General features: G+C 41.3%; 1 protein-coding gene across 4 annotated transcripts in view; it reads right to left on the reverse strand.

Moving 5' to 3' along the window:
* Window positions 1-6,460: 6,460 nt before the first annotated feature.
* Window positions 6,461-16,102, reverse strand: part of LOC147008509 (rho GTPase-activating protein 45-like) — a 108,439-nt gene continuing 98,797 nt past the window's right edge. For 3 of the 4 annotated variants that reach the window (XM_085864152.1, XM_085864151.1, XM_085864150.1), the window contains one exon: window positions 6,461-8,498. In XM_085864152.1, the coding sequence (XP_085720278.1) occupies window positions 8,271-8,498 (228 nt within the window). In that variant the 3' untranslated portion in view covers window positions 6,461-8,270. The remainder of the gene's footprint in view (window positions 8,499-16,102) is intronic. The other variant, XR_015053300.1, reaches the window with a different exon arrangement.

Here is a 16,102-nt window from a genome sequence, read left to right on the forward strand (position 1 = left end):
TAGATTAAATGTCTTATCTTGTAAAAAAAAAAAATTAAAAATTATATAGTCATTGTTTCTTTTTGAATTTTAATTTAGATTGTTTGTCATATTGACGTTTGATTGTCATGTGTCTGTGGGTCATAACATCCTCTATTGATTGACTCTCTTTACATACTGACAAGGCAGGAGTTTGGACTTGTCAGTACTGGCACACAATAACTTGTGATTAACAAAAGGCATTTTGGTATCTATCACCACCACGAGTGTAAACAGAAGGGAAAGCCCTCTTTGTGTCTGCACTCTTCTGATGCAGCTCACTGCATGAAGAACACCAAAATATTTTGTAGCCAATTTGTAATCCACTGGTATGGGAAACCAACTCGTATGAGACCAGTTGAAGTGGATCTAATCGGTAAAGTGATCTGAAGTATGTTCTCCTTCCCTCGCTTCAAACAGCATCACAGCCGACTGATCGTGAGAAGGCCGAATGTCAATTCTGTTTTTGCTTCCAAATACTGTCCCCAACCCTTTGTTTTATGACCCACCCTTCCCAGTTGGACCCAACTGCTCCTGGAATCTGTCTTTTCAACCTGAGGATGTGGAGAAGTTTCTGGCTCTCTCGACTCTGATTCTGCAACTAACCAGGATGGCAGCAGCTCAGGTGTCCTAAAAACCTGCTCTGCTGCTTTTACACATCCTCTCTCTGCCCTTTTCATCTTGTCATTTGCCAGAGGTCATCTTCCATCTGCTTAGAAATTGGCCAACATCACTGCATTACATTCTGAAGGTTCAAAAACTGATCCCCTCAACTACAGACCTATCTGCTTGCTTCCAGTCATCACCAAGGTCATGGAATACATCATCAGAGTTGATATGAAATCCTTATTTTTCTCCAACAACCTCATCTCGCATCACCAATTTGGTTTTAGACCAGGTCACTCCACCTTGGACATTCTACTTCTACTCACCCAACAATGAATGAAGGCCCCCAATGTCAGACATGAGATCGACAGCACTCTCCAGACATACCTCAAGCTTTTGATAGTCTGGCATCTTGCCTTGCTCTCCAAACTCTCTACTTATGGCATCCAAGGCCAATGCCACACATGGTTTCCTGAATTTCTCTGCTCTCAATGAAATCCTTTCATCTCCTGTCCCTGTCAAGGCTGGAGTTCATCAAAGCAGTGTACTGGGCCCAGTAGTATTCCTCATCTTCATTGACTATCTCTTCGACTGGAAAATCTATCTATTTGCTGATGACTCCCTTTGTCATGTCATCCCTTGCCCTTCAGATAGAGAGGCTGCAGCCTCTTCCCTCTCTTCAGACCTTGACAAAAATCACGAGCCAGTCAAACACCTGGAACATGTCTTTCAATCTGACAAATCTCTCACATTCTCCAAAAGAACCATCTGGCAACCCCCCTCCCCCATCCGCATATACCTTTTTAACAACCCCCTCGAAGAAGTTAAGTCATAAAAACTCCTGGGTCTCGCTATCAGCTCTGATTTTTATTGAGCAAACACATTTCAAAGTTGTACTCCAAACCCATTTGCCGACTGGGCATCCTGTGTCATGCAAAGTCCTTCACTTGGCACCCTTGCACTCCTTTTCATCTGCAGCTTAATGGAGTACTGTTCTCCCCTCTGGGCTGGTTGCACAGCTTTATGCCGTGGAAACCAATGCTTTCAAACTCACTTGAATCTCTTGTGATGAAGCTGAGTTGATGGGCCTCTCACTTTGCTTGCTTCTGCCTCCTTTCTGGTCCTGCACCACCTTCCCCCTACATGCTTTGTACCACCCCCTCCAGTTATCTGCAAGCACGAGGTCCCCGTTACAGTGAAACTCCAAAAATTCAGAATCACCGCTCACCTCCACTCATTCATTTTTTTTTGTTGTTTATTTTATTTTTTCCTGCCAGTGGAACCATCTGTCTCATTCTTCACTCCAGGTCTTCAAGACTTGTTCACCACCATCTCAGATCAACCCCCCCCCCTATCAAAAACCTTGATTTTTTTTTTGGGGGGGGGAGGTTTGTCCTTTTTTTTATAAACCCTGTTCTATGTTCTCGCTCTTCCACGAGGCTTCAGTCTGTGTACAAAAATAAAAGTTAAGGATGAACATGCAACCGACGAAAGAAAAAAAAAAAAAATTTGTGGGATTGAGATGGCCATGTGATTCTTGTTTGTGAATATGTTTTGTTTTACTTGGAAACTCTGCAAGGTAGTTTATTGAAACCTAAACAACATGGTTAGATACCATTTTCTATATTTGTATCCAACTTAATTGTGCTTTATATAATTAATGTAAACAAATCATTGCCATGAGTTTGTCCTTCCTCCATAAAAGTTCCTTGAGGTGTTGATGCAGTGCAGGCATGAAGGGCCAAATAACCTCTTGTGTTAAAGTTCCTTGAGATTAATTCAGAAGGCTTGTTATTTGCCTGTAACACGGATCTTCCATTTTTAAACTTTTCATTTAAATATGATGCAGTCAAACACTTTATTCTACCTGTATTGCTCATCTGTTATTTTTCTCACTCTTCACGGTTAATACACCTCTCTATCTCCAGAAAGTGCATATTATTGCCACTTATTCTTATCAAATGAAAAATACCACCCCATGCTATACATTTCTGATCTCTCGTCTCACTTTCTAACCTATCTAAGAACAAATTCTGGTACTTTGCCTGAAGGCATATTCACTGCTGCCAAAGCAGCTGCAGGAAAAGGATAACAATTGGTGATTTGCCATTACCTTCCCAGCAGTTACTCAGGGCATAAATTTGTAATTGTTCAGGGTGCCAGCAATAGCTCACCTACTCTTCGCAAAGAATACCCGGTTTAACGTCCATGCGAGGGACAGCACACACATATTGTTGCCTCATCCTACCTGCCCGTTTGTAAATGCCTGCAGGATGACATTTTGTAGTTGGGTTGGGATTCGAACCAAGCTCGACAGCTCGGAGGTGAATGTGTGTATTTCTAGGTAATCATGCCAGCTCTTTCCTCCTTATAGTGAGGGTAAATAATCATATTGCTTGTATGTACCATGTCTACACAACAGTGTATGTGGATACAGTATGGATATATACAGTACCAGTCAAGTTTAGACACACCTACTCATTCAAGGGTTTTTCTTTTTTTAACTACTTTCTATATTGTAGAATAATAGTGAAGACATTAAAACTATGAAATAACATATGGATTTATGTAGTAACCACAAAAGTGTTAAACAAATCTAAATATATTTTAAATTCTTCAAAATAGCCACCCTTTGCCTTGGCAGCTTTGCACACTCTTGGCATTCGCTCAACCAGCTTCATAAGGTTGGCACCTGGAATGCTTTTCCAACAGTCTTGAAGGAGTTTCCACAAATGCTGAGCACTTGTTGGCTGCCTTTCCTTCACTCTGCGGTCCAACTCATCCCAAACCATCTCAATTAGGTTTAGGTCGGGTGATTGTGGAGGCCAGGTCATCTGATGCAGCACTCCATCACTCTCCTTCCTGGGCAAAGAGCCCTTACACAGCCTGGAGGTGTGTTTTGGGTCATTGTCCTGTTGAAAAACAAATGATGGTCCCACTAAGCGCAAACATGATGGGATGGTGTATCACTGCAACATGCCGTGGTAGCCATACTGATTAAATTTTAAATAAAGGATGGTGTATCACTGCAACATGCCATGGTAGCCATACTGATTAAATTTTAAATAAATCACTGACAGTCACCAGCAAAGCACCCCCAGACCATCACATCTCCTCCTCCTCCTCCTGCTCCTCCTCCATGCTTCATGGTGGAAACCACACATGCAGAGATCATCTGTTCACCTTCTTTGCCTCTCACAAATACACGGCGGTTGGAACCAAAAATCTCAAATTTGGACTCATCAGACCAAAGGACAGATTTCCACCAGTCTAATAATGTCCATTGCTCGTGTTTCTTGGCCTAAGAAAGTCTCTTCTTATTATTGGTCTCCTTCAGTGGTGGTTTCTTTGCAGCAATTTGACCATGAAGGCCTGATTCAGGCAGTCAGCGCCTCTGAATAGTAGATGTTGAGATGTGTCTGTTACTTGAACAACGTGAAGCATTTACTTGGGCTGCAATCTGAGGTGCAGCTAATGATGATTTCTGAGGCTAGTAACTCTAATAAACTTATCCTCTGCAGTAGAGGTAACTCTGGGTCTATCCTTTCCTTTGGCGGTCCTCATGAGAGGCAGTTTCATCATGCGTGATGATTTTTGCAACTGCAATTAAAGAAACTTTAAAAGCTCTTGAAATTTTCAGGATTGACTTACCTTCATGTCTTAAAGTAATGATGGACTGTCCTTTCTCTTTGCTTAGTTGAGTTCCTGCCATAATATGGACTACTACAGTTCAGACAAAATAATGGTCTTTTACCAAATAGGGATGTTTCCTGTATACGAACCCTACCTTGTCACAACACAACTGATTGGCTCAAACGCATTAAGAAGGAAAGAAATTCCACAAATTAACTTTTAACAAGGCACACCTGTTAATGGCAAAGCATTTCAGATGACTACCTCAAAAAGCTGGTTGAGAGAATGCCAAGAGTGTGCAAAGCTGTCATCAAGGCAAAGGGTGGCTACTTTGAAGAATATATAATATATTTTGATTTGTTTAACACTTTTTAGTTACTGCATAATTCCATGTGTTATTTCATAGTTTTGATGTCTTCACTATTATAATACAATGTAGAAAATAGTAAAAATAAAGCAAAACCCTTGAATGAGTAGGTGTTTCTATACTTTTGATTGGTACTGTGTGTGTTTATACATATACAGTATATATGTATACTAGTGATACCCGTGCACATGCACAGGATAGCAGTACAACATAGCTGGTAGCAGATGACAAAAATACGCATTGTGCAAAATGCAAGTGGTACTATGGAACGCCAAGACTTCCCAAACATTGTCGGCATGTCCGCTAAGTGCCACAGCAATTTCATAGGGATCGTGTGATGGCGAGCCGAGTTTTTAGTGTGCAAGCTTGGTATTATAATATATATATAAATATATATATATATATATATATATATATATATATATATATATAATAATTTTTTTTTTTATTACCGGTACTCATTTGGCTAAACTCGGGAGGATGGCAGGCTGTCAACCTGACCCCCTTAGATCTTAATGACCCTCAGACTCTAAGATCTTAATGCCAGAACGTCACAATGCAAAAATGTAATTCTTCATGAAATTGATGTTAAAGCAAATGAATAGTCCCAAGTGGGACAGGCGGTCGTAGTCGGGCTGCATTATGTTATAAACAGGGTCTTAAAGGATCTTAGAGATTGAAAGGGTCTCAGTGGTCTTAATGTTCTCAAGGATCTTGGGAGTTTTCTGGTTTTTAACTAGTATATGACTGTAATTAATACAACTACTCTCGTTCTGTATAGACACACAGACAGACACCAGACAAACAGACACAAATGCAATACTCTCTTCTCTGGTGAGAGTAATTAAGAGGATTAAATTTAACAACGAAAAATCTTGTGAGATGGCAGTAAGTGACATTTTGAGTTGGATGAAAATACTCACCTGCATGGGGAAAAAACAACAACATCTTACTCATGTCTTAAGGAAGCGGTTCAGTTTGGCAATTTTAATATGAAATAGGCAAAGCCGAGAAACAAACAAAACCCACTAACTGGAATTACCCTTTCGAATCCTCTAGAATTAAAGATGGGGGGGAGGGGGTTATAAATGTTGTTGTTGGAAGGAAGGACACACCCCAATATTGAAGTAGCTTCACCTCTTGAAAAAGGGCTTAAATCGTTTTTGCACATCGATCTCATGACTCATCATGTGAAGTTTTTCAAAACAATCCGTAAAGCCGCCTTGAAGGAGTATGGGAATAAAAGAAAAATGTTAATGGGCCCATTGCCAGAAGGACTGACTGACTGAAGAACATCATTATGGATTTAACAGTCCTTCTTGACTTTCTCGTAGACGAGCAAAAAATGATGCCACTCTGGCCAATCGAGCATCCCTTCAGCAGGGGTAGGGGCTGAGCTTAGTTTACGCCTCCGCCCCTTCTGTGTCATGTTTGAAAGTGAATTTGGCAGGAATCGAACCAATTGCATTTAAGTATTTATATTCCGTATACAGAATATAAATTAATAAGCAAAGGATTCACAGTCACCATGGGACTACACCGAGTGTACGTAGTCATCGTACGATCCTGTACAACATCCTCAAATAAGGAAATGAGGCCATTTGGCCCTTCATTGCTGTGGTGCACTCCCAGGTTAATTTTTGCTGCAGCTTTAACCTGAATTGCACTGGGAACCCCCTCCCCTTGGTATTTTTCGAATTTTTTTCTCAACTGCTGGGGATTTCAAATTCTCCTGTCATGATATTTCTCTGGGGTCTTGCACACATTTTGATACCGTATACGTCCAAATCGGACTGATCATTCAGGTGTCACATGACAATTAGGACAATTGACATGTCCAAAAAAACTGCAATTTTTGCAGATGTTTATGTACAACAAATACATATGACTAAGGGTTACATGCATTAGGACACTGGTGGTGTAAATTCATTGGCCTGTAATTTCTTCTCAGTGATTTAGCATGTTGTCAAAGACATACTGAATGAAAACAGAAAAACATTGAAATACATAAAAATATAAAATTAACATTTATGAAAAAAATAATTTTATCATTAATTACATGATGATGTATGCATGTGCAAATTTTCAAGTTCATCGGATCATCGAAGGTCGGACCCAGTCAGGGAAAGCTCAAAATCACCCAGTTCAGTTTGGGTTAAACATCAATCTTCTTGATGGTTTCCTAAAGTTTAAATAACCCAATCATATTTTCACCATCAACTTAATCCAAAGTAACATCACCATCCTTTCTCCATCTGTTGGCAGATAACACTGGTCTGCGTCATTTCAGAGGTCTAGGTTTTCTCAACGGTCCTTGTATGCTTTTTGCATGCTGAATTTAGAAATGTATCTCATTTCGCTCAATCAAGTCAAGTTTTTATGCTGTCTCAATTTTAAGGGAAAAAATAATTCAAATTTTAGTTTTTTTAATTAGCATTTTTAAAATTCAAAATCAGACTTACATTGACAGAAAATGTACAAACTATATATAAAATGACGCACAAGTACCGTTAATGTAAAATTCAACATTAAAAAGACGAAGGAAAACAGCAACTGCTGGAGCGACTGAAGTTGGGTGTTGCCAGAAACAACGATATACTGTATCTATATTTTTCTGAAATTGAAATGAAAGTAATTGAGAAGGCACTTTCTTCCACATTAAGTGTACTTGTGTGTCATTATATGTATAGTTTGTACATTTTCTGTCAATGTAAGTCTGATTTTGAATTTAAAAAATGCTAATTAAAAAAACAAATTTTGATTATTTCTTTTTTTTCTTAAAATTGAGATAGCATGAAAACGTGACCTGATTGGGCGAAATTAGATACATTTCTGAATTCAGCATGCAAAAAACATATAAGAACCGTTGAGAAAACCTAGACCTCTGAAAAAAATATTTCAAATTCAGCCCAGTGTAATTTGGTCATGTTCCACCACACAATGGTCTCCTATTTTTGAATGACACCACCGAATATTTAACAGATGCATCCTAAATGTATGTGACACAACTAGTTTTGCTTTTCCATCTGAAGAAATGCCTTTGTTGGCGTTCCACCATCAGAAAATTTTCAGTGAAATTGTATTCCACTCAACAACAACAAACATGGCTCAAGTGTGCTTAGTTCCTGCAATCTGATGCATTCAAGCTATGTAAGCAGAAGGGGGAGAAGAAATTACAACAGATGCCTTTTTCCTTATTTTGGAAGAAAGATTTTAGGTGATTGATGATTGGAGAAAGTCCATGTAAGTCCAAATCTTTAAAAATGCAATTAAACGGTCAATGTGCACTCTGAAAGAAAATTTAATGAATCATTTACTGTCTAAGATTTCAATGAACAACACTGAATATTCACATTTAAAAAGAACAAAATGCATTATAGGATTATCTTTGGTTATTTATAGACACTCATGTTTTAAGGCTGGAGATCATGAAGAAACCAAAATTTAATTAACTACTATCACAAAGAACTTTACAAAACACCAAAAAACAGCATTTAAACAAACTTGTGAGTTCAAATGTGCGCTTTGTGTTGAGAGTTCAAATACGTCATGTTGCATGCCAACCAGGCCGAAGCCTTGCACGGAAAAATAATCGAAAAATCCCATGGTGTTGGCTCCGCGTTTTGTCTGGCAAATGCTGCTGCCACTAGACAATGTTGTTGTTCTTCTTGGTGATGGTGTTGTGTATGTTCATTTCAGAATTGGGTGTCATAACGGTGGCTTCCTGATGTTCCCTTTTTATTGGCCCTGGGTTAATAGCAGCCACAACGATTTGTGCTGTACGCGCAGTGACTGCTGCCCGATGGAATGATCTTGGAGGAATACGTCGTGCAACAAGCGGCTGGTTGGAGGATCTGGTCACCTCGCAGCCAAGCTGTAAAGATTTGAGAAACTCGGTCAGATCAAACCACTGAACAACAAAATATTAGGAAAAATATTCGCACCATCTTGTGGCGTCGGACAGGCAACAGTTTTGGCCCAAGTCAGGCCTAACATTCCACAGACCGCCTGGCCATGCCTCACATTTGACTGAGGGTGATAGGAATGTTGAATTTGCTCACGATTCTGGCAATAACTCATCTCCTCTTTATAAAGGACACCACAAGATCTTTAATATCCACCGACTCATGCTGGCAGATCTGACACCCAGTTTAATGTACAAATGAAGGACAGCACACACACATTGATGCCTCACCCTGCCTGCAAAACACTAGGATGAGGGTTTATAACTGGACCAATATTCAAACCCAGGCTAAACATTTCAGAGGCAAGTGTGCATACCTCTCAGCTATCCTTTCAGTCCCAAAACCACACTGACTAAACAGGAAGTAATTTCTTGAAGGGGCATAATAGGTATCTCATGATATTGCTAAGGGTCTGTTCCTGATCCAGCATCCCTGCTGACATTTATTTTCCATGAGTGCTAATTCATATTTCATAAAACACTTTGCATCACATGACACAAAAAAATCCACAATATGACTTCTGCAATGAAGAGTATGGGGTATAAAATTGAGAAAGTTGTGGCTGGCTTGACTATCTTGAGCAGCAGTTATCCATTAAGGGTGTTGTTTAGAACAGTAGTTTTTCCACCTTATGAGAATGAATTTCAAAAAGCTGCTTTATTCATAACATCTAAATGAATTCCGCTGCAGATTCGAGCATCTTACATCGTTCCAAGTCTTTCTTTGTGAAATCAGAAGTACTCACAAGCTCTAAGGCCTTTGTCCATAGAGCAATGGAGTACTGCTCTTCCTGATGGACTGTGGTCTCAGCATCACATCTGCCTCTCCCAGATGCTGCAGAATTGAAAACTCTCAACGTTATTGGAATCTTCTGTGATGAGGCTAAAGCACAAGGTTTAATTACTGCTCTCAAGTTACAGTGACCTCTCTGGGGTTTCAGCTCTCCAACAATTCCCAACTGGAGGATGTGTGCATTCTTCCAGGGAACCACTTCTGGTTAAACTTCCAAAATACAGGCTGGCTGCGCACACGTCGACTCTTTTGTTCCTTGCTTCTCTCGTATGTGGAACTGCCTTCCAGTGGTATATCCCATTCTTCACTGGTGCTTCAACTAGGCATTGCCTGGTCGCATAACGAACTGAATTGTAGATTAGCTTAGAGATAGGAAGCAAAGAGTAGCAGTGAGGGGGATGATGTCTTGCTGGGAGGATGTAAGTAGTGGGGTACCTCATGGATCAGTATTGGGACCATTTTATTTATAATTTACATCAACGATTTGGACAGTGGGGTGAGGAGTCTGTTTTCTAAATTTGCAGATGACGCAAAGATTGGAGGAAAGGTAGATACCAGACTGGGTAGTAATCAGATTGAGGAAAGTATCAATACTTTGAGAGATTGGGAAAAAGATTGGCAGTTGCAATTTAACCTGAACAAGTATAAGGTGTTGGGGTTTTTGAATAATAATTAAAATAGATATTATATGATGTAAGGGGCAATTTTGGAGCATGTCACACAGGAAAAGTGTTCAGTTGTCCCAGAACCAAAATGTGTGTCGTCAAGAGGCAAAGAGAAACATGGGTTACCACAACGCCGCCATTGTCCAACTGGCTTTTAATTCAACCACTCACAACAGGCCCCGTCCACACATGCGCAGCTTCAATATAGCAAGACATCACACGTCCTCCTCCTCAGACAATTAACACCCTTTTAAACTCTGCCCCCCCCTTGCTCCGAAGAACAACTGTGATCTTAAATTCTCCAGAAATGCCCATGGCTTATGTACTCATGTCGTACACAATATGTCAATGAGAGCAATGAATACTTCAGTCTTTCTACATTGCATGCTTGGCCTTTAATTATTTTTACAGCCACAGCAATCTGGTTGTTTTGGTTTTCGACCTCTTTGTGGGTAACGCCCCCCTGACGGGCTCTGGAACAATGTCGACCTTGGGGCCCTCAATGTCATCCACTGCAACGTTGCTCTCCTCAGGTACCTGTGTGTCACTCCCCTGATGTTCGTGAGCTTCTTCCATTTCTGCTGAAAAATCAACATCACTGATGACTTTCAATGGCAATGTCGAAGCTCGGTATCTGATCTGGTCGGCATGTCACTTCCACATCTGCTGCATGCCTCCAGTTGACACTTCCACTGTAGATGAAACAGGACCCATTCGCTCGGCGATGTAACCGGGTACCCACTTGTTGCCCGAGCTGTAATTTTGAACTGAAACGTGTTGTCCAATTTCAAACTCCTGAATTGTCTGCGAATCATGAAATAATTTTTGTGACAGCTGTTTATGCTCAACCGTGGTGTTGATATTGGGTACAACCGTGTTTATACGTGTACGGAGCTTCCTGTTCATGAGCATCTCTGCCGGTGTTTGTGTCATTGTGGACTGCAGTGTTGTGCGATAACTCAAGAGAAATCGCAACACGTGAGTGTGCAAGGGACCACTCATTTTACGCAGTGCCGATTTCACAGTTTGCGCCGCACGTTCCGCTAACCCGTTTGTCACTGGATGGTATGGAGCACTCCTGACGTGTCAAACTCCGTTCATTTTCACAAACATTGCAAATTCTTCACTCGTGAAACACGGCCCATTGTCCGGCACAAGAGTTTGAGGTATGCCGTGTGCAGCAAACACTTATCGCAATTTGTCAATCGTGACTTCACTCATCATTTTAGAAGTGATGTATATTTCAATCTACTTTGAGTATGCATCGACCGGAATGAATAGCATCTTCACTTCGACTGGACCAGCATAATCTAAACACAGTATATGCATGACCATGGTTGACTGGGGTACTCCCAAGGATGCAGTTGTGCTTTGGAAGGAAGTTTCTGGTATGCCTGACATTCTTCATGACATCCTTTGACTCTTTGCTCCAAGTCAATATCCATTCGTGGCCACCACATGTAGCTTTGTGCAAAAGCCTTCATCCTTACAAGACCTGAGTGGTCCTCGTGCAACATATCAACCATCTGACGTCGGCAATGGGGTGGCAGTACCATCCGTGCTCCCCATAGCACACAACCGACATGAACAATCAGTTCCTGTTTATGACTAGTAAATGGTTTGAACTCTTCCTGTATCAATGTGCCTGGCCAACCCCTGATTATGTACTCATTAACACGTGAAATTGGAGAATCCGACCCAGTCAGTGCACGTGGAAGATGGCTCAGCATGTCGGCATTGGCATTGGCATTGGCATTGGCCATGCCAGGTTTGATACGATATGATAATCGTAGGCTGCAAGGGTTAATGCTAAATGCTGAATGCTGAATGGTTAATGCTTGCTGGCTTTTCATTAACTAACCCTAGCAAGGGCTTGTGGTCTGTATTTTTTGAAAGGCACGGCCATACAGATAGATGTGGAATTTCTTAGCTCTAAAAATTACTGCGAGGCCTTCCTTATCGACCTGTGAGTATCTGTGGTCTGCATTATTCAATGTGCACGAAGCATACCCGATCGATCTCCCTGTCCCATCTGGCATTATGTGCACCAGTACCGCTCCGACACCGTATGGACTGGCATCACATGACACCACCAGTTTCTTGTGATCATCGTAATGAGTCAGGACGTGTGTGGGTTTCAGCAAGCACTTTGCTTTTTGGAATGCTCCTTGTTGATCCTTCTTCCATTGCCACCGCACCTCCTTCCATAGTAGGCGATGTAGAGGCTCAAGTGAAGATTATAATTCCGGCAAAAACTTCCCAAAGTAGTTCAGTAGCCCCAAGAAGGACTTCAGTTATTTTACCTTCTTTGGTGCAGGTGACTCAGTGATCGCCGTCACCTTCTCATCTGTCGGCTGTATCCCGTTCACGGTTAACTTGTGGCCGAGGTATGAAACTTCAGCAGTGATAAAAACGCATTTATGTCGTTGTAATCATAATCCCACATCTTGCAACTTCTTCAAGACGCTCTTAAGGTTGTAAAGACGATCGCAAATGGAATCTCCCGTTACTCACAAATCATCAAGGTGGACTACGATTCCTGGAATCCCCACCAGAAAATTTTCCCCACCAGCACACAGATGGTGCCATTGACACGTCAAATGGTAAGCATGTGTATCTGAACAATCCCCTATATGTGTGTTTATTGTGACAAATTCACGTGAAGTTTTCTACAAAACCAACTGCTGGTTGGCGTGGCTCAAATCTAGCTTTGTGAAGGGTTTCCCCCCAGAAAGTTTTGTGAAAAACTCATCAATGCGCCGAATAGGGTAAATGTCTGACTGTAACCAGATTGACTGTAACCTTGTAATCTCCGCATAGCCAAACCAAGCCATCTCCTTTCATAACCGGGACGATCGGAGCTGCCAAACAAGAAAATTGTACAGGTTCTATGATCCCAGAATTTAGCAACCGATCCAACTCCTCATCTACCTTCCCTCTCAGTGAAAATGGTACCGGGTGGGCTTTCACAAACCTAGGAATTGTATTTGGGTCAATATCTAGCTCAACCTCCGTTCCTTTCAGTTTTCCCAGCTCCAGTGCGAAAAGGTCTCCACAGTCCTTAAGGAGTTTTCTCAATTGATCACCGGCATTGAGGTTGTTCACCTCCTGCTAATTCAACTGGATTGTCTGAAGCCAATCCCGTCCCAGCAGACTGGGCCCTGAACCTCTCACCACCATGAAGGTCAACTCTGCCTTACCTTACGGCAACCTTGCATTCTCCAACAATATCCACAGGTTCACCAGTATATGTGCATAGTATGGTCTGACTGGGACAGATTGTGTGTCTGTTTGGGTTGTCTACCCTCCACTTCTCCTGGAACATAGCCTCACTTAATCAGTGATACCGAAGACCCCGTATCTATTTGCATCTGTACTTCTCTGCCTTGTACCTCCAACCTCACAACCAGTGGTTTGGATTTCACTTGGTTGCTCAATTTATTTTAAAAAAGACTGTACTTGTCCTCTTCATTTTCCTCCTCTAACTGATATGTCTTGCATTTAGACCTTTTGCTCATTCCTTGTGGAGAGCTGTTCTTGCTCGGAGGAATACTTTGGGTTTTGGGTTTGGAACGACAGACTCTTGCAAAGTGACCCTTTTTGCCACATATATAGCAGTCCATATTTCTATCTGAACACTCGCTCGGTTGATTATGAGCCGTCCATCAACAGCAATCACATTTTACTGCGGACCCCATTTCAATAGATGAAACGCGTGGGGTCTGGCGGCTATTCAAACTCATCATCTTGCTTACTGCTTCCTGGTCCTGCACTACTCCAGAATGTTGACGGAGAACCAATGCATTCTTTTCCACCAATTCCATTGACAAAGCTATATTTTGGGCCTTGTCAAAATCCAACGTTGCTTCCGTCAGCAATCTGCGTTGGATGCGGTTGTTAGTTACTCCACAGACTAACCGATCCCATAGCCGTAATGTCATTAGCTGCGAAATAGTGCTGCATACGCTCCACATACAGCGACCACTCTTCCTCTTCGGCTTTAAACTCTCCAATCATCAGAAATGTTGCCATGACTCCAGAAAGAGCGAACAAGTCAGTCTCCAAGGCAAAATAGTTTATCCTCGTCACCAGATGTTCAGTACTCCCAGAACAGAAATGCGTGTCGTCAAGAGGCAAAGAAAAACACGGGTTACCAGAAAGCAACATTGTCCAACAGGCTTTTACTCCTACCACTCACAACAGGCCCCGTCCACGCACGCGCAGACGCAACATAGCAATACATTACAAAAAGGATCTGGGGGTGGTAATAGATATGGGAGGTAAGCGGACGGGACAGTGGTAGACAGCTGCAGCTAAAGGTATCAGGATTTTAGGTTGTATCTGTAGGGGGATAAATTATACATCAAAAGATGTAATGCGAACACTGTACAGGAATTTAATGTGGTCTCATCGAAAATATTGTGTGCAGTTTCGGTCACCGCATCTGAGGAAGGACAGAGCTTCCATCGAGAGGGTTCAATGCAGGGCTATTATATTGATTATGGACCTAGCTCGACGAAGCCATGAGAAGCGGCTGAAGGAAACAGGACTTTATACATAAGAAAGGAGGTGGTTACGAGGTGATATGATAGAGATGTTTAGGTTAACTAGAAACACCTACTCCCTTCAGGAACATTGGCAATTAGTCTTCCCTCCTCTCTCTCTCGTGGTGGGCTGGGGGTGGTTTACCCTGTGTGCTACCAACACGTAAAAAACCTTTGTGAATGATTCATGCCAGACAAACCTGCCAGTAGCATCTGATTGGTGGGGAGGAAGAGGGTACCGTTACAAACTGTCTCACCATTACTAGTAAGGATTACAGATAATTTCCCCAAGGCAATATATTTGGACAAATCATTTTTTACTTCAGGGGAAAGGCTCATGGGAGAGCAATTGAGCTTCTGGGATAGCTTTGTGGCATGTGCACTCACCTCTGAGCTGTGCAGCTCATGTTTGAATCTCAAGCCAGCTATAAACGGTCAACCTTGTGTTTCACATGTTAAGCAATTCATGCTTTTGAAACATCGGAAGGATGTTAACATGGAGGACCCATATGGGGTCTGTGGATGTTTAAGATCCCACGGTGTTTTTTTTTAATAAAGAAAAGGGGAGTTGTTGCCAACACCCTTGCCAAATTATTGCCATAGTCGAACCTCAGGCCTGGCCAGCCAGTTCAGGAAAGACTTGGGCCAGAATCGTTCCCTAATGCCGACCCCACAAGGTAGGAATAACCGGGGCTGTTAAAGCCGTAGTTAATTTGGACAATGTCATATAAGTAGTTAAACATCCAAAAATATATATTTCCATGTTTTGGGTGATTGTTCAAAAGACAGAATACAAAAACAATGACATTAACTAGAGGGGGAGCACTCGGGAGAGTGCAAAACCTCCGCTGCCAATACTGCTGGGTCACTCAAGTGAACCTTGTATCTTATTCATTAAATATGATGTCAACAGTGCTGACAGAGTTATAGTTCTTTTCTCCAACATTTTGGGGGGGGGGGTTGGAAATCACTTAAAACATGCAAAAATGAAAAAAAAATAATAGAAATTTTGTTGAAAAAAAAGTTGCAAAAATTTTTTTTCTCAAACAATTTTTTTGGGGGGGTTGGAAATCACTTAAAATATGTAGAAATGCAAAAACAAAAATTTTTTTCTCGAACAATTTTTTTTTGGGGAGTGGGGTAACAATTTTTTTGGGGGGGTTGGAAATCACAAAACATGCAGAAATGCAAAAAAAAAATTTGTTCTTTTTTGAGGGGGGGTAACAATTTTTTTGGGGGGGGTTGGAAATCACTTAAAACATGTAACAATGCAAAAAAACATTTTTTTCTCAAACAATTTTTTTTTGGGGGGGGGACGGTTGCAAATCACTTAAAATACGTAGAAATGCAAAAAAAAAATTTTTCTCGAACAATTTTTTTTGGGGGTGTAACAATTTTTTGGGGTGGGTTGGAAATCACTTAAAACATGTAGAAATGCAAAAAAAAATTTCCTCTTTTTTGGGGGGTAACAAAGGTAACAATTTTTTTTGGGGGGGAACAATTTTTGGGGTG

This window comes from Eptatretus burgeri, chromosome 18, assembly GCF_056783735.1.
Source record: "Eptatretus burgeri isolate ZD-2024b chromosome 18, Ebu_testis_v1, whole genome shotgun sequence".
Taxonomy (NCBI): domain Eukaryota; kingdom Metazoa; phylum Chordata; class Myxini; order Myxiniformes; family Myxinidae; genus Eptatretus; species Eptatretus burgeri.